This window comes from Harpia harpyja, chromosome 6, assembly GCF_026419915.1.
Source record: "Harpia harpyja isolate bHarHar1 chromosome 6, bHarHar1 primary haplotype, whole genome shotgun sequence".
NCBI lineage: Eukaryota > Metazoa > Chordata > Aves > Accipitriformes > Accipitridae > Harpia > Harpia harpyja.
The window spans coordinates 48,354,958-48,377,084 of NC_068945.1; the positions used below are offsets into that span (position 1 = coordinate 48,354,958).

The 22,127-nt window shown below is 42.2% G+C and overlaps 1 protein-coding gene across 1 annotated transcript; it reads right to left on the bottom strand.

Annotated features, from left to right (window-relative positions):
* Positions 1-5,673: 5,673 nt before the first annotated feature.
* On the bottom strand, positions 5,674-22,048 carry SELENOO (selenoprotein O). Its single transcript, XM_052790866.1, has 9 exons — positions 21,538-22,048; positions 19,831-20,034; positions 18,705-18,885; positions 14,755-14,885; positions 14,064-14,344; positions 13,559-13,709; positions 11,198-11,383; positions 9,971-10,127; positions 5,674-9,282 (listed from the first exon to the last, which is right to left on the bottom strand). The coding sequence occupies exons 1-9, from the start codon at positions 22,020-22,022 to the stop codon at positions 9,088-9,090; spliced, it is 1,971 nt and encodes a 656-aa protein (XP_052646826.1). The 5' UTR covers positions 22,023-22,048; the 3' UTR covers positions 5,674-9,087.
* Positions 22,049-22,127: the final 79 nt, after the last annotated feature.

A 22,127-nucleotide genomic window follows, 5' to 3' on the forward strand; every position in this document is an offset into this window, starting at 1 on the left:
GACCTTACAGCAGCCTTCCAGTACTTAAAGGGGGCCTACAGGAAAGATGGGGAGAGACTTTTTATCAGGGAGTGTAGTGATAGGATGAGGGGTAACAGTTTTAAACTGAAAGAGGGTAGATTTAGATTAAGTATTAGGAAGAAGCTCTTTACTGTGAGGGTGGCAAGACACTGGAACAGGTTGCCCCAAGAGGCTGTGGATGCCCCATCCCTGGAAGTGTTCAAGGCCAGGTTGGATGGGGCTTTGAGCAACCTGGTCTAGTGGAAGGTGTCCCTGCCCATGGCGGGGGGGGAGGGGAGGGACAGCTGGGGTTGGTGATGTTTAAGGTCCCTTCCAACCCAGACCATTCTATGATTTCATGATTATAAGGCCAGGTGTGTATGTGCAAGCTTGCCTTTTGTTGCAGACCAATGCCTTGTCCTGATGCCTGACTCCCCACTAGAGAGCAGCCACGCAGCTTCTACAGGGAGCAAGTAGCTGATGTTTGGGACCTTGGAGCTTGGCACGACAGTGTAACTAGAAAGACAAAGTTTTAGCTTTCCCATGAACGCAGCGTAACTGGAGGAAGATGACACTGCCTACTTGCAGTCAGCTCTGAAATGCCTGAAGTGCTTTCACTGGCCATTGACATAGGCAGCAAAAAGAGGGTAGAAAGAGGGAAGAGAGAAAAAGTGATTTGGAGCACCTAAATTAAACTCCAGGTACCATTATACAAGAGGAGCAGCGTTCTCCCCGTTGACTTCTAAAGGAGTCCTCTATGATGCAGGAAAAGAAGAGCAAGATTAGCAATAGCTAAAAATCAGAGACTTCTCAAATGCAAGCCGTGAGTACTGCTCCTCATCATCCCGCTGTATACTAATGCAAGATTCTCTTCTCTGGTGTTATAAAACTAGCCTGCCATTGCTACGTTTGTAGCATACTTCCTTACCCGCTTGGTAAAAGATAGACTAAACTGACAAGGAACAAATAGTTTCTCTTCAAATTATTAAATTTAAGTGCTTTATTTTTTTCTTAATTCCCTATGCTCTTGCCATCTTCATACTTGCAATTTTAAAACATTTTTTATAAAGATAGTGATCTATTTGGGGGGTTGGATTAGACTATCTATATCTCCAAAGATCTGTTCCAACCTCAACTATTCTGTGATCTTTTTGATTCAGTTTAAATGCCACTGTTTGAATTTGTTTGCATCACAGTCCCTGTCCTCATCTGGAACTCTGTATGCTGATCATTTTACCAAATTCATCCTTTTTGATGCACCTCGTGAAAAAATCTAGCAGCAAAGTTAAGACTTCAGGTGCAGTCTTGCAGTGATGACCTGCTTCCTTACAGAAAAGTCTTTAAAAACAAAAAAAAGCAAAGTATGGAAATGAAGAACACCCCACCACCCCCCTTTTTATTACTGAGCATGATGCTATAAGGCATGGAGTAGCCCTTTGGCCAGTTCAGGTTAGCTGTGTCCCCCTCCCAACTTCTCGCCTACCCCCTGGGCGGGGGCAGAGTGAGAGGAAGAGACAGCCTTGACACTGTGCAAGCACTGTTCAGCAATAGCCAAAACACTGCTGTGTTATCATCAGACCCGGTTTAGCTGCAAATCCAAAACACAGCTCCATGCAGGCTGCTGTGAAGAACGTTAACTCCATCCTCTCCAGACACTGCACAAAGTAAAATTAATTTTGATTTGGAAAATACTGCTTGTTTAGAAAGGGAGTTAGGAAATACCAAGAGTGACCTCTAACTAGAAAAACCAATGTGTATTTTCAACTTTGCGGTGTTGCATGAGCACTTCAGTATAGAAACGGTTTTAGTAGCTCTCTGCTTTTCTGCACACTAAAACTTTTGAGTGCAGTGGACTGAAAGTCATCCAGAAACATTTACAAATTAGAATTTTGATCCACACCTTGGCACTGGTAACTCCTAATTAAAGGCAGAAGGATGAAGGACCTACACAACTGCCAGTTTATGGGGCCTGTAAGGGGCAGCTGAAGGGCATTCCCTCCTTCACCTTCTTTTGCCCTGGCTTCGTATGGATTTGAGTGATGGAGGATCTGCTATCTCCAATTCTAGGAAGACTTAAAGGTGGATCGATCACCTTTTGGTTTTTGGCTGTGGTCGGAGAGAACAGAGGGGAGCAGCCAGTTCACAAAACAGGAGTGTTGTAATGCCAGTCTTGGCGCTGAATTCATTAACTCACAAAAAGAACATTTCAGATATGAGGTTTCCTGTCTGACAGCCACTGAGGAAAGGCAGAGGACCAGACAGAAGCACCCACGCAGCCAGCCAGCATCCCTACGCAGCTGCTTGGACCGTCAGGGCTGAGGAGGTAGAAGCTGCCTTTGACCCCTACCCCTGCCCACAACATCAACCCAGGGTCCTTTTCATTTCTGTGCACAGCTCACTCACCACAACAGGTTGCTGCTCAGGGGATGGAAAACCTGCTCAGTCACCAGCCAGGCCTGGGAGCCAGCACAGCTTTGCCATCATCAGTGAAATCAATCTCTCAGTGCTTTAGATTCTCCACCTGAAAAATGGTAATAGTATTAATCTTTCTTTGTGCAACCTTTTTTTTTTTTAAAAGAAAAATGGAAGCAAATGCTATTTAAATATCTATTGTTCTACTGTACTAAAATGTCTACTTCTTTTTTTTAAAAAATCAACTCCAGAATAGAAAACACATGAAATAAGCTTTGTAGGTCAGCTTAGCCTACTAAAAATGTTTATGCTTATATGTGCACAAAGTATCATTAAATCTCACCTCTGGGTTTACCTGCTGAACACACAGGCTTAGCAAGAGCTCTGCAGTGCTGCGGCACTGTCCTTGCCCAGCCAGAACAGCAGCAGGGGGAGGGAAGAACATTACAGAGCTTCAGATTTTTGGCATGCCTTGGCTACAGAGACAGATAAGCATGACTTTTCCCCTTGGGTTTCTGCTCCCCTGTTAATTAGGCAGTTGCTATAAAAACTGCATGATTGGTTATTTATTACACACAGAAGAATAGACGGTCTATACTCATGCCTGTCTGGAAGTTTATCACTACCCCTCGTGTCCTTTGATGTATGTGCCATGGTACCTGTCCCAGGTCAGAGGGCAGCTGCATCCACCAGTTGTAAGGCTGATTTGGGGGTGGGGGAGAATAGAGGTGCTAAGGGTGGCGGGGGGACCAAATGCAACATTTTTATACAGTTGAGGGCAACTGAGAACTGCCACTGCACACAAAAAAACCTCCCACTGTAAATGCATGAAGCATAAAGCCAAATGAAAAGAAGATGTAACATAGGTATTGGTTGCATTATTTAGAATGTAGCCTCGACTGTATGATCTTATACCAGATGTGATAGCATTGTGAAACCCTCCTGTTGGGTTTACATCTATTACCCTCAACTATCACCTGGCTCTGGAGGGGCAAGTGGAGGTTACTGCCTCTACCTGTCTCGTATCGACTCTGGTCAGAGGTAAAGCTGCCATCTGTGTAACAGAGCTGAAGGGTCTGCTAAGAAAGGGCATTGTGGCTGCTTGAACACAATCTAGCATAACTGAGCAGACGGAGTGTGTGGTGGTGTGTGATCTAATGAAGGACGCCGTATGGAGATACACACTCAAATCTGTGAAGCATGGATCTGACAAAGCAAATTCAGGATAACAGGCCTGAATTTGCTCTTTCAGTGGACCCTGCGGGTTGCCTCAGCCCTTTGCTTGGATGCACTCCATGCAAAGGGACAAGCAGCAGGTTTGGCCTAAACCCACCTCCATCACAGACAAATAAACTGAAATACAGAATACCAGAAACAACCCTGTTCAACAGATACTTTGGAGTGTGGAGACTGACCCCAGCTGAAGCACCCTGAGGAGCCACAACTGTATTTGGGTGGAAAAGTGAGCTATGTCAGAGCTGGGTAGCACTCAAGCAATACCTCAAGATGTTTCTCAACATTCCAAATTGATCAGCAGAACAAATTACTCATTACTTTTAGTATCACCTAAAAAGCACTTTTCCATCTCCTCCTCCATGCTATAATCTGTCCCCTTTCTGTATTGACCTAGTCTGCAAGCAAACAAATCCCACTGCGTGAGGATCTGGGTGGCCAAGCACAGCACAAATGAAGAGCCGTGCAGAACTCCAGCTAACAAACTCCTCTGAACCTGCTGTAGCATTCAAGGCCCCAGAGGGCAATCAGCTGCTGCCAGTGTCCCCAGGTGAGATCTTCCAAAAGGTAAGAACCCCTGCACTGAACTGCACTAAGCCGGTCACAGAGTAACACAGGTTGGCCAGGATCTCTGGAAGTCATCTCGTCCAATCCCTGCTTAACGCAGGTCCAACCGGACAAGGCCCTGAGCAGCCTGCTCTAGCGACATTTTGAGGATCACCAAGGATTGAGATGCTACCACCTCTGAGCAACTTGTTTCAAAGTTTAGCTGCCCTTATGGTGGAAAAAATATTGTATCTACTCAGTTTCCCATGTTGCAACTCTGTTCATTGCCTCTCATCCTATTACGGTGCTCCCTTGAGAAGAGTCTGCCTCTACCTTCTCTACACTCTCCCAGTAGCTGCTGTAGACAGCAAGGCATTTCTCCTTAGCCTTCTCCTCAGGCTGAAGAAACCCAGTTCTCTCTGCCTCTCCTATGCAACACCACACATAGTCTGTGCTACTCTGACCAGAACCAGTTTTTTACTACATCACCACCAGGGCTCAGAACAAGTACACACCATCGCTCCTCTGGCTGCCAGTACAAGTATTTCTCCCCTTCAAACCCACATTTCTCCTTTCTCTGCCCCCCCCCCCCCCCCCCCCCCAAGGAGAAGGCATAAGCTTTACTCAAGGAAGCCATAAACAACACAAGTAATCAGTTAAAACAGTTAATGAGGTTTTGGTTTAAAGCCAAGTGTGGGACTACATAAACCCCTTGGCTCTGCCAGTAACTAGCTGTGGAGTAAGCGGAGAGTGATCCTCACCAATGAATTCCTTCCTGAGCCTGGGGGCCCGCACAGCTCGCAGTGAAGTCCCCTGTACTCACAGGCTGCAGGAGTAGGAGGCGGCCCTAAACACTGCAGAGCCAATTTACAGATTGCTAGATCCTGATACACTATTTCCTCATCTGCAACAGGGCCACATGCCAGGGCATCCACCTCATCTCATCCAACATGCTCCATACTAGATGTTTTCCCACTCTGAAGAGTCCCATTCTCTATGATATCACTGAGATCTCTGGAAAAAAAAAAAATCTGCACAAACTACTCAATCCAGTTTAAATAAACTTAACCAAAATGCATCTTCGCTTTCTACCCAAAGGCCTGTTTCTGTAAGCAGAGTTTAAAATCACATCCTGTATCTGTTGACATCAGGTGGTGGGTTTTATTCTTCCTTACATCACTGGAATTAAAGAGGTATCAGCATAGGTCTTACAGCCAAGTAACTAAGAGGGAGGTTTCTCTTTGAAAAAGGTGAGGGTCCTTACCTTGCTCCAAGCATACTACCAGAATTGCTGGCAAGGCAGGAGACCGTACCTGTGATAATTCACTCCTCAGAAAACACTGCAAAAAATACAAAGTAAGGTTTCTGTGATACGACCTGGCCATCTGATTTGAACACAGAGCAAATACTGCTAAAGAAATGAAGTCTGCGAACAGTATGGTTAACAGCAAAACTCTTTCAGGAAACAGGCATGAACAAGAATATTAAAATTGCATTTTTAATTTTTTTAATAAAAGAATCAAAGAAAGACATAGCACTTGTTTGGGAAAAACAACAACAAACAAACAACCCCCGCCCAAACCCCAACCCATAAAACATTCCAAAGTGAGAGCTGACAGTAAAACATTCAGTAATTGTAGATTTACAAGCTCAGGAAGCAGTTATGGTGAAATCTTATAAAGTCACGAGAGGAGTCCCACTACTATGTGAGACTACCCGGAGACATGTCTCCAAGAGCTTCCTATTTCAATTTTGTAATCTGGGTACCACTTGCTTTTATGCAAGAGTAGTTCAGGCTGTATAGCCACAGACTAAGTCTAATCGAGGTGTTTCCACAGAAAGCTGTTGATGTGAAGAGCCGCCAATTCATTTTGAGCACAAGTTCATGGCTTTTAAACAAGCAGAATATTTGACCAATAAGAAACATTATTTTCAGGTTTACCTACTGCAAATACAAGCTGTAAAAAAATCAAGAAGCAATTTATGATTCAAGTATTTAGACTCCCAAAGGTTACAAGGTGTATTCCCTTTTCTCTGAAGAACTGAGCTAAGAGATAAAGTTTTTACCTGGACAAAATTTGGTCTAACTGTCCTGAACAACCTCCTGCTTCCACACTGCTCCAGGAACAAGAACAGAAGAAACTCACTATCATCAGAGCTGGAACTACTACCCACCTTTTGAAATGAGAGTGCTGAAGAGCACAAGCATTCCACTTGGCTTCTGACCATCACACTTCTTCAAATACAAAGCATCGATATTATTGCATGCACCGAGAAACTGAGCAGTTGAATGTCAGCGCAGTTAGACTATGTGAATACCCTCTTTAGTATTTCTTCTATCTGTTGGTGAACATACTGCATCTATTACAAATATAACTTTACTGAGTGGCACACCAAAGCAGCCACACCAAGGGTCTGCATTCATCATTTCAAGCTTTCTAGACCTCTTGCACTTGATCTGTATGTAAGCAAATAATGTATTTAGCAGGAACCACCACCACATTTTCATTCCTCACTGTTACATTCAATTTCCCTTTTTAAGGACAAAACCACTAGCAAATTATTTCAAAGTATCTCTCTCTCCATGATTTCGGCATTATAGGTGCAAAATAATTTGTATCTTTATATGCAAAATAATTTGGTAGTTAATTTGAGTTCTCCTATGTCCAAACACATGGTTATAATACCATTCTCCTCCTTCATACCATTATTAATAGAGATCTACTCACCCCCCCAAATTAATATCAGAATGCCATTAAAATACTTGATCCTTTAGGTATGGTGTAAAATCATTACTTTTTAGACCATTCTGTTGTGCCAAAAGCTTGGGCAGGGCTCCTCCAGAACACTATTCCCCTCTGCCTCCCAAAAGGAAAGATATAAATTGAGAAACAAAATCAGCACCGAGTTATGCTGATCAGCTTGGAGCAACTTCCCCCCCCATTACTCCCTTCTGGACCAGACACACCATAAGAGACCACTGGTTCTGCAAATTTGTCAGGGGTATGTTTGAAGCGTCTTTCAAACTGCCAGCACACTTCCCTTCCCCGGTGCAGTCCTTTTTACCCAGCATTGACTTTCTGTTGAAGTTTCCATTAAACGGTTTGGTTCCAGTACCCCCAAGCTCAGAGGAAGGGTAATCCCTGATGAAAGTCTTGAACTCCTACAAGAATGGATTATTTCTAGAAGACAACCAGCTGTACCGGCTAGCATTACTTGTTGTCCACTTCTTCAACGTACTTCCTCTTTCAATGACACCATTCTTCCATGGACTAGGTAAATACACCTTCAAGTTTGTCCTTTTCTGTAAGGACTCCAAAACAACACAGAAAGTGCCACGTTTGTCAGAGATTCTAGTTTGTCACAAATCATTATTTGGCATCAGTTTCTCCAGGTCAAAGGCAAGACAGAATGAATGTTTACATTCAAAGCATCACCTATTTACTGCGGCAGCAAGGAAGACAAATTGATTATTAGTACAGATTTATAAGCAGTAGCCCAACTGTTCTGGTTTTTGATAGCTTGTATTTTGAGGAAGACTTAAAAGAGCACAATTCAACCTGAGCTAATACCGAGCTCGCACAGGAGTGGAGGAAGAATTTACTAGAGTACACTTCAACTCACAGGGTAAGACGATGGTCTCTTTGGAAAAGAGAAACCTCTGCGTTAAACCAAACTTTTCCGAAGATTTCAGGCATCTGAACCAGTACTAGGGTCCTTTAGAAAGCAGTTCAGAAAGCTAAGTAATAACTATGGAACAACTTTTATTTTTGCTGATGTGGCAATAATGGCAACCAACTTTCCCCTGAAACCTCAACTGAAACACTATCAATAGTGCAAGTCAGCTCCCATCCTCCTCCCGTATCCTCTATTATCTTTTACACAAGCTCAAATAGCATGTTCCTGAACGGCAACTTTCAGCATACAGATTCTCAAAGACCATGGAAGCAAACTAAATGGTTCAAGACCAGAATGGGAATGGAAGAATCCCATTGACCAGCGTGAACAAACAGGTACCCCACCTGCACGCTTCTCGTACAAGGACACTCTGCTAAGAGCACACAAATAAATAGACAATGAACCTGGACTTGAGTACTGGGGTAGTTTAAGGTTCACACCAATTTGGCTAACTGACCTTGCCCCAGTGAATTGGCTTACAGACCACCCATGATTTTAGTAAATATTTACATGTGTTGTATGCAAACATACTGAACCTGAATAAACTTTATCACCAAGATTTTCAAGTGCAAATGTATATAGTCTCCCTTAATTCTGCTCTTAATTTAAAAAAAAAAAAAAAAAAATCAATTGCTTGCCCCAAACCCTAGCCTGCACAAATTCTCTGAAAATAGATAATGATTAAATAGCAATCTGAAGGTTCACAAGAAATGAACTACTTAATTAAATGAAACATAGCTTCAAACAAGCAACACTGAATCTGTTCCTCCATTAAAGAGGACTAAAAGTCCCTGCATAAAGAAAGCAGTAAATAAATGTTAGAAGTACTATTAGTTAAGACATCAGACAAAAACAGATCAGATTCCCGACTTGCTATTTTTGTCTTCACATAATAACAACTCCATTTGGATGTTCAAAATTCAGCCTGCCTCAACATAAAATATTGCTTTCTACTTGCAGTGCGGTATAAATAAAGACAAGACTTTCAGTCTCAAAACATTTAAATTACTGATGTATATGGACTGTCAACTGTCATGGGTTTGTTCCAATGATCCGTGATTGCTTCAAATGAAGCACAGCTGAAGACTGTTACAGATGCATCCAAATGTAGGGTTGTTTCAATAACTTAATAGCACTTCGATGTTTGCCTTGCTGAATTCTTCGCTGCTGAAGGAGGATCAGAGTCTTCAGTTTACAGCAAAAAACTAAACAAGGCAGTTATGAAGATCATGTAACGCAGAGCTCTGAAGCCCACAGTGGAGGTTTACTGCAATATGGTAGTCTGCTTCTGGTCTCCTGAGCACAAGCAGCTGCTGTAGCAGTTGCTCCCTCTTCTTCTGCATCTTCTTTTACCTCCCTGAGATCTTCTGCTTCTTGGAATGGATTCTCCAAGAGTTTCAGTACCTTTCTTACCTAGAGAGAAAACATAGCATGGTTATGAGAATTTAGAAAGTAAAGGCAAAATGATGTAGAGAAGAACCTCACACCAAATAATGATCGAGTATATTGTATTTAATACACGAACTGCAGACAAACAAAGTATTAAATATATGAACAATATGCGTATCAAATAAGCTGAAAACTGTAAAATCATAACTGGCTGAGTTTGTATCTGTATGGAACTCAAGCTCAAATAACTTGAAATGCAAGTATAAAATACAAGTTCTTATGCCATTTCTCGAAATAAATTAATTTTCCCATATTCTGCACGTAAAAATCTACATGCTGAACTCCACAGGTAAGAGCTGTTAAGTTTTAAAAGACAACACACAGCAAGGAACAAGTATGAATTAATCCCCAACTGCCTTCCAAGGTAAACACCATTCTGAAGACAGTAAAAGCAGGGGTAAGTGTCTTGTCCTGGGATCACCCTACAAAAGCTGGTGAAGTTCAGATTCAGGTTTTCCATTCCTTTCTTTGTTCTGCAGTCATTAAAATTACAGCTCCCTCAAAAACGATACAGCCCTTCTGTACAGTAAATTCCCAGTCCCCTTACTGCCCGAGATGCCAGAGTGAATCTCTCCTAGCATAATGTCAGTTATCAACAGCACCACTACACATCCATGCAAACCTAGAGAGATGTTAAGTAGTAATAACATACCTCTGAGAAATCCCCATTTTCAGCTGCTTCTATGGCATTCTGGGCAATATAATTTCTCAAGATATATTTTGGATTGTTTGAATTCATAACCTTCACATGGTCAGTGTTCCAGGCATCAGCATCACTAACACTTTCTATTTCTTTTTGCAAACGGACTCTGAAATTAAGCAAGTGAAAACAACTGGTTTGGATCAAGAATCACATGTAAGAGTTGACATGTCTCCTTGCCTTGAGATCCTTAGTTTACAGTTCTTAATAAATACCACATCACCTATAATACTTTCAGTTTATAAAATACAGCGCAACAAAATACAAAACGCCACTTCATTTAAAAGCAGCATTACAGACCGTCAGCAGGTCCTCACAAGGCTCAAGGAAGTGGCACACCTTGCATATTCTCCGAGAAGTCAGACTGAGACACCGGTGCACGGTCTGTCCTGCATTGCTCTGCAAAACCCATCACATTCAGATCTTGTCTTTTAAGTATTTCTACACTTGTTTATTGGCTAAAGCTTTTGATGTTCTGAGAAAAGTAAAGGGATGCAATACAGCTGAGGTAGTTTGATCTACCTTTTAGCAGAAACACCTGCTAAAACTCTCAGCCCCACTGGAGAACAAGATCACAGGCAGCCATGTGAGGAAAGGAGTCCTGACTAATCCACACAGCAGAAACAACTGATGCTCTGCTAAGGGGTTTTCTTTATTAAAAAACTCCTGCTAACACTAAGTTTTTAGATTTTTAATTTATGCCTATTAGAATAGTCTGGACATTTTTTTCCTGGCCGTGATTTCTTTTACAGTTAGTCTTTGATTAAGAATACTTCTACTTGCTTTCTGTATTAATACATAGATTTTTCTTTCAGAAAAAAAATTTAAAAGGATAAAATAGTAGTTACTGAGCACTTAAAAGCTCACAACTGAAATTAGTCTCTGCTAGAATCCACATCAACGTTCTTGAAGCACTTTTAATACTAGATTTGATGCTAGGTGATTTCTATACCCCCACGCCTCCTCCAAATCTAGTAAACAAAATACAAATATGCCCTTGAACTTTCACAGCAACAGAGATGCTGATCTTGGCAGCAGTTAATATTCTGAGTTGCATGCCCTCCGCGTCCCTCCCAATCTATATACTTTGAGACAGGGTGTTTTCCGTGAGACAGGCACATTGTTCTCAAATAAAATGCAGAAATAAAATACACAGCTATGAATACTGAGAAACCTTACCTGTATTTCTCCAGCCATTCTTTCCAGTGTCTCTTATTTCTGCTGAGTAAATCAGCTGCTGTTAACTGCTGCAGTTTAGAGAATTGTTCAATGCGTTCTAATTCTTTATTTATATTAGCTTTTGTTCCAATTAATGCAAACAGCTGAGGATTAGACTGAGCCAACATTAGCATCATTGACAGTTGTCTGGGAACAAAAGGAACAAACACATTAAAGTTGAGCTGCCTGTCAAGAACCATCTTTTTGCAACCATAAAGTAGATATGAAAACATTCAAAATAACCTATGATTTTCACTAGAGAGGTTAAATAACAGTAATTCATAATTAACAGAACAATTTTTTATTATAAGTTATGCTAATTTTACTGTTCCTTCCCCCTTATTCAGTGCATTTATTCACATTCCTGTGGCACATACAGTGCAGACAGTAGATTTTCAGAATTAACAATTGGGTTTAGATGTACAATTCTCATCAAAATACCCTGGGAACTTTGAAAGGAATTTGAAATAAGGAGTTTGATCTTACTTACATATCCAGATAATACAGAATCCATAGTTTGGGGGTTTTTTTAGTTTCTTTTCCTAACTTTAATACTGTAACAGCATGCAGAATAAGGATCTAACACCTACTAATCTTACCAGTACTAATAAAAACCTGAATGATATGGGGAAAGATACCTCATTTAGGTCACATGAGACAACAGTTTGCTTATTTAAATTTTTTTAGTTAGCCAGTCTGAATCAAAGAATGAGAACTGCTTTGCTCTAATAAATACCTAGCAGTATCCCAGCTGTTTTGCTGTGAGTTTGACTAGGGTTGTATCTTTTTACATTTGACTGTGTTAGCTGGTGTTGTACAGTAGCTTCACCTTCTTTTTCAATACTGTGTTAGCTAACTTTTATTTTTCCTGGATTAATAACTGCGCTAGAGCATAAAGTAAAAAAAAAAAACAAAGAGTGTAAGTTGCAGTTTATCAAAATACACTAAGTATTTTCATTTCCTTCTATGAATGCATTTATGAACAAAGGAGAAAAGAAACATTATTCCCTGTCCTGAAAACAGACAACTCATTATATCAGATTTTCCTACTTTTAGTAAGCAGAGATAACCTAGGTGCTTTGATTTATGAGTTTATATAAAGTACTATCCAAATCTGATTCGTGCACCTGACATGCCCAGCTCTATGATATCCAAGTGCTGTGATAAAAAAAGTTATGCACTTACTTTAACACAGTACTATTCCCCTCCAAAGCTTTATATCCGTATCACGATTTATAGCTACTTTTCACATTCCTCCAAGCCTGAATGCAGTGTTTAAAAAAACATTCTCATCTCTATCACACAAGTTATCTTCATATTGCATGATATCTGCCTACAATTTCAAAGTAGCTGAAATCTCAAACAATTAAATAAGCACTATCCACCACCTTAATTTCTTTGCCTTTCGTTTTAGTGTATCATCACAAAAACTTAAATAACTGGTAATATCTCCAAAATGATAAAAGGCTACAGCCAACCATCTTGGCATAACACCAAACTTGTATGAACAAGTTTCACACCAGTCTGTTTTCTTAACTCCCTACCTTCTGCAAATTGTGAACTGTGATATCAACACACAGAAAAAGCTGAAAAATTTGGTAGGTTAGTTATCTTCATGGAACACTTATTAAACAGAGAGAGAGGAGAAAAAAAACGTATCCAAAATTTTTTTCCCCCATCTGGGAAAATGCTAGGAAAAAAAGTGACAAATTAATGGATCACACTCATTCCGTTTTCCACCGCTCCAAAAAGCAAAAAACTGCTGCAGTCACTGTTATAAGCAGCAGTTGAACAAAACTTACTATTTTTCCACGCCCAGAGTAGCTGGACTGCAGAACGTGGCCCATCAAATGGGACATGGACAGCACCACACAGTTTTCAGAGCCTGACGTGTCCATTTAGGTTATACTTAGCCCAGAACATTGGTGGCTGAAAGTCATTATTTGCGGACAGTACATTGGCAGAACACAGTAGCATTACTGTTCAAATCCATTTCTTCTATAAAATATTTCTGTATCACTTCACTATCTGGCACTCTCACAGCCTTAGTCAGCAGAGACAGCGGAGAGAAAAAAAAAAAAGGACCAAACAAAAGCTCAGACAGCTTTAGCCCAAGAGCCAACTTCTGCAAGTCGCTGCTGAGCATTCACCAGTCAAAAAATACACAAGAAATTGCACTGCTGTAGATCACGATGCATCTACTTAACAGCGAGACTTCCAAATTTAAAATTAGTCAAATATTACATAGCATGCAGAGTTCATTATGGTTATAGTGAAACTAAAAGCACAGGCCAAAAGCATTTAAGGAAAGAAGAGTATTACCTTGGATCCATCTGTGGTTTGAAAGCAACTTTCAGTTCTTCCACAGAAGCACACTGACTTGTAAGCTCGTCTAAGAAATCCTCCAATTTTGATGGATCGGAGTCTACTGAGAATGAACTCAGTGAGTAGAAAATATTTGTGAAATCTCCACCTGAAAAAGTGAATTCTATGAGTAATGCAACCAATAAATCAGCAGGAAAACAAGTCCCATACCTCCTTTCTAACTCCCCCCCCGCAGCAGTATACAGGTCACCGCTCTAAAGAGGCAAATAAACTGCTCCCTCAGCAGGGGTGCCGATGTGAGATAGGGGAGCCCTGTGTAAGCCAAGAACCGCCTCACAGTTCACAAGAAAATAATTATTTTTCAGTCTTTTGTTCTTCTCTCAGATGACAATGTAGTTACACAAGGCTGCTTTCTTGTAAGGTCAAGATATAAACTACATTTTGGGTTGAATATAGATACTGATGGGCTATTAAATAATAACCTTCTGTGGTCTTCACCAACCTGTGAGATGCATAGTTTCGAGGAGTTCAGACACCAGCTTACTATCTTCTTCTAATTCCAGCTGGATTAGGCCTAGTTTCTTCCTCATCTTCTGCAAATAATGTTTCTCAAATTCTGCATCATATTCCTCTTCTAGGATGAGTTCACTTATTTCCAAGGGCAGCTCTGGAACTAGAGCTTCAGCAAGCTTCCCCAGGTTCCACTTGCAAATCTCTGGCTGCTTGTTATAAGCATAGCGCCCTGTATTATCAGAACCATTGCAAATGTGCTCAGGGTCATATCTACAAATGAAGAAATAGTTAGCATTCTTCCAGTTATCTGGACACCAATACTGTGAGAAGTATTATTTTTTCCTATTTAAGTCTCCTCTAGGAAACTAAAAAATTCAAAAGGGAACACTCCTTCTGGATTCTTTTCCCAAAGTTACCTCATTACATATTTTCCTGCCCTCTCAAACACTGAGAAACCCCAAAGGCTACAAGAACAGTCTAACAGTTAGAGATGTTGTGAATACAGTTAAAAAGAAGCTGAAAAGAAGAATTACAGGACAACTAGAACTAACAATCTACTTTGCCATAAAGAGAGTTCATAAATCTACTTTAGAGTTAAAATATTAAAACAATCGTGAACATCAGGATTGTTCTATATCGCAAATACATATGCACATTTCAAATAATTATGCCACACTGACCTGTCCATAAATCCAAAAGGGCCGTAGTCAATGGTTAGTCCAACTATGCTCATATTATCTGTATTCAGCACGCCATGACAAAACCCAACACACTGCCATTCAGCAACCAATCTTGCTGTCCGTTTTGTTATCTAAAAGAGAAATTTTTTTTTTCTTTCTTTTTCAACACAATGTATTTCCAATACATTCATATATTTCCAAGCATTTCCTAGTCTGAACTGATGTTTCTACAGCTCCGATGGAAGCAGATTCTGGCAGTATGCCATACACACAAATATCGTGAAGGACAGCTTGCCTCTCTCTTCCTGTTAGTAACTGCCCTGTTTCTCGGTCTGCCCTGTTTGCCTCCTCCTCCTTCCTTCCGTGCTTGACTTGCAAGTCAACTGGACAGCTTTAAAACATACTGGAGGCAGAGCACTGAAATAAGGTAAACTGTTTGACACTAGACTTGTGTGCTATTCTAGTCATCATACAAATATATTCTTTTGTTTACTACTAGTTTTAAAGACCCTTTAACTACAGGCAGGAGAAAACATAAGCGAAGTCTAAGGAATAAAATTTAACTATATGCAACAAAGCCCAATGTAAAGTAAGTCTTTTGGTTTAATGGGCATATAGGAGTGATTTACAGGAAGGTAAGTGGTTTACACAAAAAAATTATTCCCTGCTAACAAGTTTTAGCACTGACAAGCACTTCCCTCAGTTTGCCGGGAGTGGAAAAAAGCTACAAGGTTAAGTAAAAATCTTCCAAGAATGACAATTTTATTTAAATGCTTAATTTAAATTCTTTATTCTTCAAGAATTCTTAATTCTTCACTGAATGCATGCTTCACCAGAGTTTTTCCATTACTTAACTGAGAGTTATTGTTATAGAATCCTTGACTGCAATCACTGCATGTGCCCCATTCTTCAAATAAATACTGTAATATTTTAAGATAGTTCTAGTTATTTAATTAAATTAGCCCACCTGTCAATTACCACTAGATATGCCCTATGGAATCTAAAATTCAGGAAGCTAACCTGGCTTTTAAATAAGCCTAGGTATTTCTAAATACTTTACTGAATTGCTGCAAGTAAAAATTTTATGTAGCCATTAGCTAAAACTTTTAAACCAAACTACTTTCATAGCTCATCTTCCCAATGTACAGAAATTTAAAGCAACTATTCTCTCCAGGCAGCAGTGCAAGTGTATTTTATTAAGGTTTAAAAACCAATCTTGTTAATAGAGGAAATGTTAGTTTTATGCCTCTGTCTTCAAACCCAGAATTTTTCCATTTTCCGTTTTTTAAACACGTGCAGTCAGGTAAGGAAGAAAAATTAGAAAAATCTTGCTCTGGGATAATCTGACAGGTAGTAAAACCCACAAATGATGCTTGGAACAGAAGCTTCCGGTTCACCTTGAGATCCCATGTTTCTACTTTGGTTTTTTTCCTACTCTTTACAATATTCTCATATTAGGTACTTTACCCATTTCCCCCCCACTTCATGGGGCAGTCAGCAGCCAGGTACATGTGTCCAAAACTGATTACTGGCACACCATAAACCAGTAAGGGAGACACACCCTGTACAATGACTCTGTGCCAGGAAGACAGTAAAACTTAAAAATAAAAAAAATCCTGGCCACCAGAGTTAGGATGAAAGCACTCCAGCAGTAAGACAATTCATGACTGCTGGATGTCTTTGTATGAATGCCATCACGCATTGCCAGTGTTCTGGTAAAAAAGAAATCCTGCTAATGAGGAACACCTGAAAGCAATTAAAGCTTGGGCACCACTCAAAGATGGGTACATTGATTAGAAAGAGACAGCTTTGCACTCACTTTGACCTTTATTCTTTTTGATCACATTTTTCTACTGCTAGCCATACTAGAAAACAAGTATGGTGTATACATAAATAACAGCACCATCTCAAGGACATGCTCATTTAAATAACACCTACAAATTATTTGAGCAGTACAGATAATGGTGTTTGCTTTCTAGACAGTGCTGTCAAATGCAATCACTTGTACTTTTTCCCTCTGTTTCTTCCACAGTGCAAAAAGAAAGATAAAGCACGTTAAGAGTTGAGCTGACAGCACTTCCCCGGTATTAAAAAAGATGGGACATGTTTGTCAAATTAGGTAAGGGACTGGGGTGCTTTTCAGGTGGAGAAAGATATGGGAAGTCTCCACTAAGGAGGATAGAAAACGTGAAGAGGCAATGCTAGCACAGGCACGGAGCGCAGACAGGCACAGGCAGGAGGAGCACAACAAACAAACAAAAAAAATGACAACAGGGGCAATAAGGAAAGGATGCGAGTACTGGGGGGAGGAAACCAGCAGTAACTGGGCCAGGAAAAGCAGCCAAAAGCAGAAGGAGGTAGGACTGGGCACACACAGATGTCCACAAAAATCCCCAAGTCCCATGACTTTTCTGCCATCAGAAAGTAAACATGCCATCAACTACAGAGCTGGACATGCACACAGCGGGTGACAAGCCACAGTTCTCCTCATCAACTCCAAGCCTTCAAATGCAAAAGGCCTGTCCAGAGAAGTCAAACTCTTCGGCACCCAGTGGTGGAGCAAGCCACAGCTTGCTTTTGAAGAACTAATCCAAGTATGCACAGGTTGTGTTAAAGTAAAAGAACAGACAACAACAAAAAACCCCAAAACCAACCAACCAAAAAAAAAAAAACCAAACCCCAACCCCCCCCAAATTCAAACCCCACAAAATCTGGAGAATGTCAGACTTTAAGCCTGCCTTTTGACCTCTTACTGGTCTGTTATGAACATGCGTCATGTTGCAGCCATTCCCTCAGTCCCTACCAGATCAGTTCAGATTTCAAAGCACCACAACTTCTTTTACGTAGACTAGTCAACTGTATTAGACTGTGGTATTTTTTAATTATTCTGTTTACTGGCTAGTTATAACCTTCTTACTTGGGTTGTAACATTATTTGAACTTCAGGTGATCCAAACAGGAGCCTTTATTATAGCTCTCCAGTACTTTCAAATTGGAACCCTTCTGCAAGGGTAGAATTACTATCTACTAATCACTAAAACACAGAGAAGCATCTTATTCCCTTACCCCAAATTCTTTCTTTGCTCACTGAGACAAAGGAATATAGTAATAGAAATTCAATGTCAAGAATAGCAATACAATATCAACAGTGAGGCAAAAGGTATATTCAGGAGATAAAGTGCAGATACCAATTAATTTAGCTATGTTTTACTTCGAAGACAAATATAGTAATTCTACATTTACTGATGTTATAGTTCTGATTTTTATTATGGATCGCCAGTAATTGTTCAGGTCTAAATTTATACAGTAATTGAAAATGGGTCTCTCAGAAGTCACCCAGCCTCTCCTCTGGGCCACTGCAAAATGAACCGATACTACGCCACATCTAAGACATATTTATCTCACCTGATCTTACCATTCCCAAAGTTGGAGGTTTTGCAACTTCCTCAGGCAAGCCCTTCCAGGGCTTGACTGCCTTTAAACATTTCAATTCTAAAGCCTGAAGTTAAAAGTGATTTGCAGTCAACATTCCTGTTAGTAATTTGGAAAATGAGAGTCAGAAAGTGACTTAACGTTCTCAACATTTTGCAAGACGATGCCTTGCAAGTGGCTGTAAGTACCATCAACTCATCATCTGACAGTCAGGGCCAGAATTCCCCCTTGTAGTGCAAGACACTCTCAGCAAACAGAGACAAGTCTTGGGAAGCTGTCCCAGAGCAAAAAAATCATGATTTGTTATTAAGAAGGTTAAACTGCTTTCATTGACTTGATCGATATCAACATTGCTTTCATCGATAAGCAGTTCTATCAGGAGCACTTTCTTCAAAGAAAAGAATAGCTCAGGCAATCGGATGATACAAGGTTTTAACTGACTACAGTGACCTGTGCTTGCAGATGAAGTTCCTGAAGATGACTGCTATGGATTTATGAAGAGAACCTGATCTTTCTTACCTCTTTGAAGAAAGCAGCATTCCTCTGAATTCTGTTGTCTGAATAAGCCTCCTGGATTTCTGGATAGAAAGTGCTGACCACATAATCAAGCATCTGTATTCGAATATCATTTCGGTTAACACTGGGACCCTTGCGTCCTGTGTATTCATCAGTAGGTTTAAAAATTTCGAAAGAACCAAACCTGTTTTAAAACAATACAAACATATTGTAGTATTATCTGATACTATTAACTTCATTTGATATTACATGTAGTAAAAACATTAACTGTTGTTGCAATAACACCACATCATCTCTTTGAGTTTAACACCAATCCTTCAACTGACTGAGAGAAAAGACCTGCAAGACTCCTACACTGAACCTAGCGAGGCTCAGTGACTCAACGCAAGGAAGCGCATACATCCACGTGTAACTAAACTGACAGATCAAGACCCCAGCCAGTACTGAAGACCAGCTTGTTAAAGCTTCTTACAACCACTTCTACAGAAAAATTCCTGTCCTCAGTAAACATACAGGAACAGGACTTATTTAAAATACTAGACTGTACATCAAGCATGTAAGATTTTTCCACATGTAAATATATACACGCACACAGGGATGCACACATATATACACATGCATGCACATATTCTTTATGCCTCACCTTCCTCTAATATTCTGCTACCTTACAAGAAGCCATGCAACTTCCTGCAACTCCTAACGTTTTGTGTCAGAGCAGGAACCTCATACACTTCTCAGGCAGGGAAAGTATACCCAAGTGTACTACATCAGCACTACTCTGGAATTAAGGGTAGAGCTATAATCCACCACTACTGCCAATATCAAAAAAAGCATGTATTCTGTGCAGGCATAAACATGAAAAACCTCTTCTGAGGTCTCCAGAACTGAGCTCTTCTTTCTACCAGGTTAGCATCCTTAGTGTTTATCTGTCTGTGTGCAAAGACACCAGCTCATCCCACCTGCTGGACAAGAAGAGCAGCTTCCTACAGCCCGACAAAAGAGTTCCAAGCCTCCAGAACAAGAAACATGCAAATGGTGCCGTTACGAAAATACACTTAAAATTGTATTTTAAAAGACTGCTGTGCTTGGTTTTAAAAGAGTAAAAAAACCCAATAAAATAGGCTTCTACCTTATAAACGTAGAAGCTATTCTCAGAACAACTGTACACCTTTCACTTTTTGGATTCCCATCATAAAATATGTCACGGATGACTTTTGAGTCGGATGTCACACACGTTCCAGCCCTTGTTGTTGGTATTCCTAGGTGAAACATAGCCTCGCTGCACAGGAACTCCCGTATGCTTGACCGCAGGACTTTCCGACCGTCAGCTTGTCTGCAACAAGAAGACACGGACAGTTTTCAGGCTATAAAGGCAGGAACTCCTGTCTCCCCCATGGCAGTGGAGAAACAAAAGCCTAGAAGTGACATGCTCTGTCCACAGTCGCACAACAAAGTAGTGGGAGATCTGAGAACAAAAGCTGGACCTTCCAACTTCTGTTAAAGTTCAATCAGATGGACACAACACACTTGCAATGAAGACCACACATAACAGAAGAAAATAAACCTTCCAGTTACACATATCCCTTCTAATCATTAACTCTGTTGTTTTTATTGATGCAATAGAGTCTTTCAAAAAATTTAAAAATTTAGGACGTGTTTAGCTATTTTATTACATAATAAGTCACTGGTTTCCTCTTAATAAAATGGCTACGGTTATGCCTCTTGAAAAATAGTATTATTTTGGAACTTTCTGGGTAAATAATCTACAAATGGGGTGCTAAATACGGGCACACATGGCAGTTGCATTAAAAAAACCCTGAACAGACAGCAAATAGCAAACTAGCTCATTTAATAGATATCAAGTAAACGGAACAGGCGGAGGTGGTTCTCAGCCTACATTCCCAGCACTTCAGAAGCCACAGGCAAGCAGGATTGCTGCCCAGCGCAGACCTACAACGCTACCACCGTATCTGGGATTTTTGCTGTGATTTCCTTAACCTTCACAGACCTGAAGAAGGCCTTCGGAGCACCACACATATGAAACTAAGGTGTTAGCCAGCCTGCGCACAGCTGGAACAGAAAATACAGGAAATGCAAGTGGGGAAAATGACCTGGAAGATGTAAAGCAGTGCAGGCTAAACTGACTAATGAAGATACCCATCCCTTGCAGGGGTTTGGTCAGTATGCCATTTTGGGGGCTTTTCCACCATTCCCTCCCACAGCCGGGAAGGGTGGAGGAAAGGCACTGCTGGCAGCAGGCAGAGGGACCAGCAGCAAAAACAGACCAAACACCCGCATTTTAGGTACCATTCGCGCAGGCCAGAGGACAACACGGCAGCAAGCAGTCAGCTGGCCATGACACACTGCCGTCCCCTTTTCTCACGGTCTGCGTCCTCCTAAAGGGGGAAAAACCTCAGAGGAGGCTAACCAGGGACAGAAGTAACGCAGCGCCTGAAGGAGATGCAGTTAGTCTTATTTTCCAGAGGAAAACTCTGCCACCTTCCTCTCCGGCATTTAAGCATTACACTTGCTGCAGGGGAGACAGAAAAAAACCCCCAACCGCGAGGGCTTCCGACGCGACCTCTGCCTCGGGGGACGATCCTCAGCACAAAACCAGCTGGAAAAGCACCTCGCTAACGCGATCAGCAGGCAGGGAAGCCCGTGCCCGTGCCCGCTCTCCCCGCACAGCCAGCTCGCCACGCGGGGGGGGGGGGGCTCGGCGCGGGGGCAGCGGGCTGCCGCTCCTCCAAAATGGAGCTTCACCGGGCTGTTCCGCCGTCACCGGCCCCGGGCCGGGCCGGGCCGGGCCGGGCCGGGCCGCCCCGCGGGGCCTTACCGGGAGAAGGGGGTGAGGCCGGCGCCCTTGAGCTGGATCTCCCAGCGCTCGCCCCGCGGGCCCAGCACCTCGCCCAGGTACATGGCGGCCCCGTCGCCCAGCTGTCCCGCGAAGCTGCCGAACTGGTGGCCGCAGTAGCAGTGCGCCGCCGGCTCCGAGCCCGCCAGCAGCCGGTTGCCGCTGAAGTACAGCGCCGCCTCGGCCTCCGCCGCCTCACGATCGGCCGCGGGCGCCTCCAGCCCCAGCAGCGCCAGCGCCGGCAGCGACATGGCCACCAGCCGCGGGTTCTGCAGCGGGCTGGGCCGCACCCGGCAGAAGCAGGCGCCGGACACGGCCCGCGGCCCGCCATCCTCCGAGGCGTCCACCGGCAGCGAGCGCAGCGCCAGGTTGTCGAAGCGCAGCGCGCCCAGCCAGCCCCCGCCGCCTGCCTGCGCGCCGCCCTCGGGGCCGCCCGGCCGCGCCGGGAGAGCGGCGGGCTGCTGCATGGCGGCGCCCCGGCAACCGAGCCGGCCCGCGCCCGGCCCCGCCGCCGCCGGCGCCAGCAGCCGAGGGAAGCGGCTGCCGCTGCGCAGCGCCGCGGCCATGCGCCC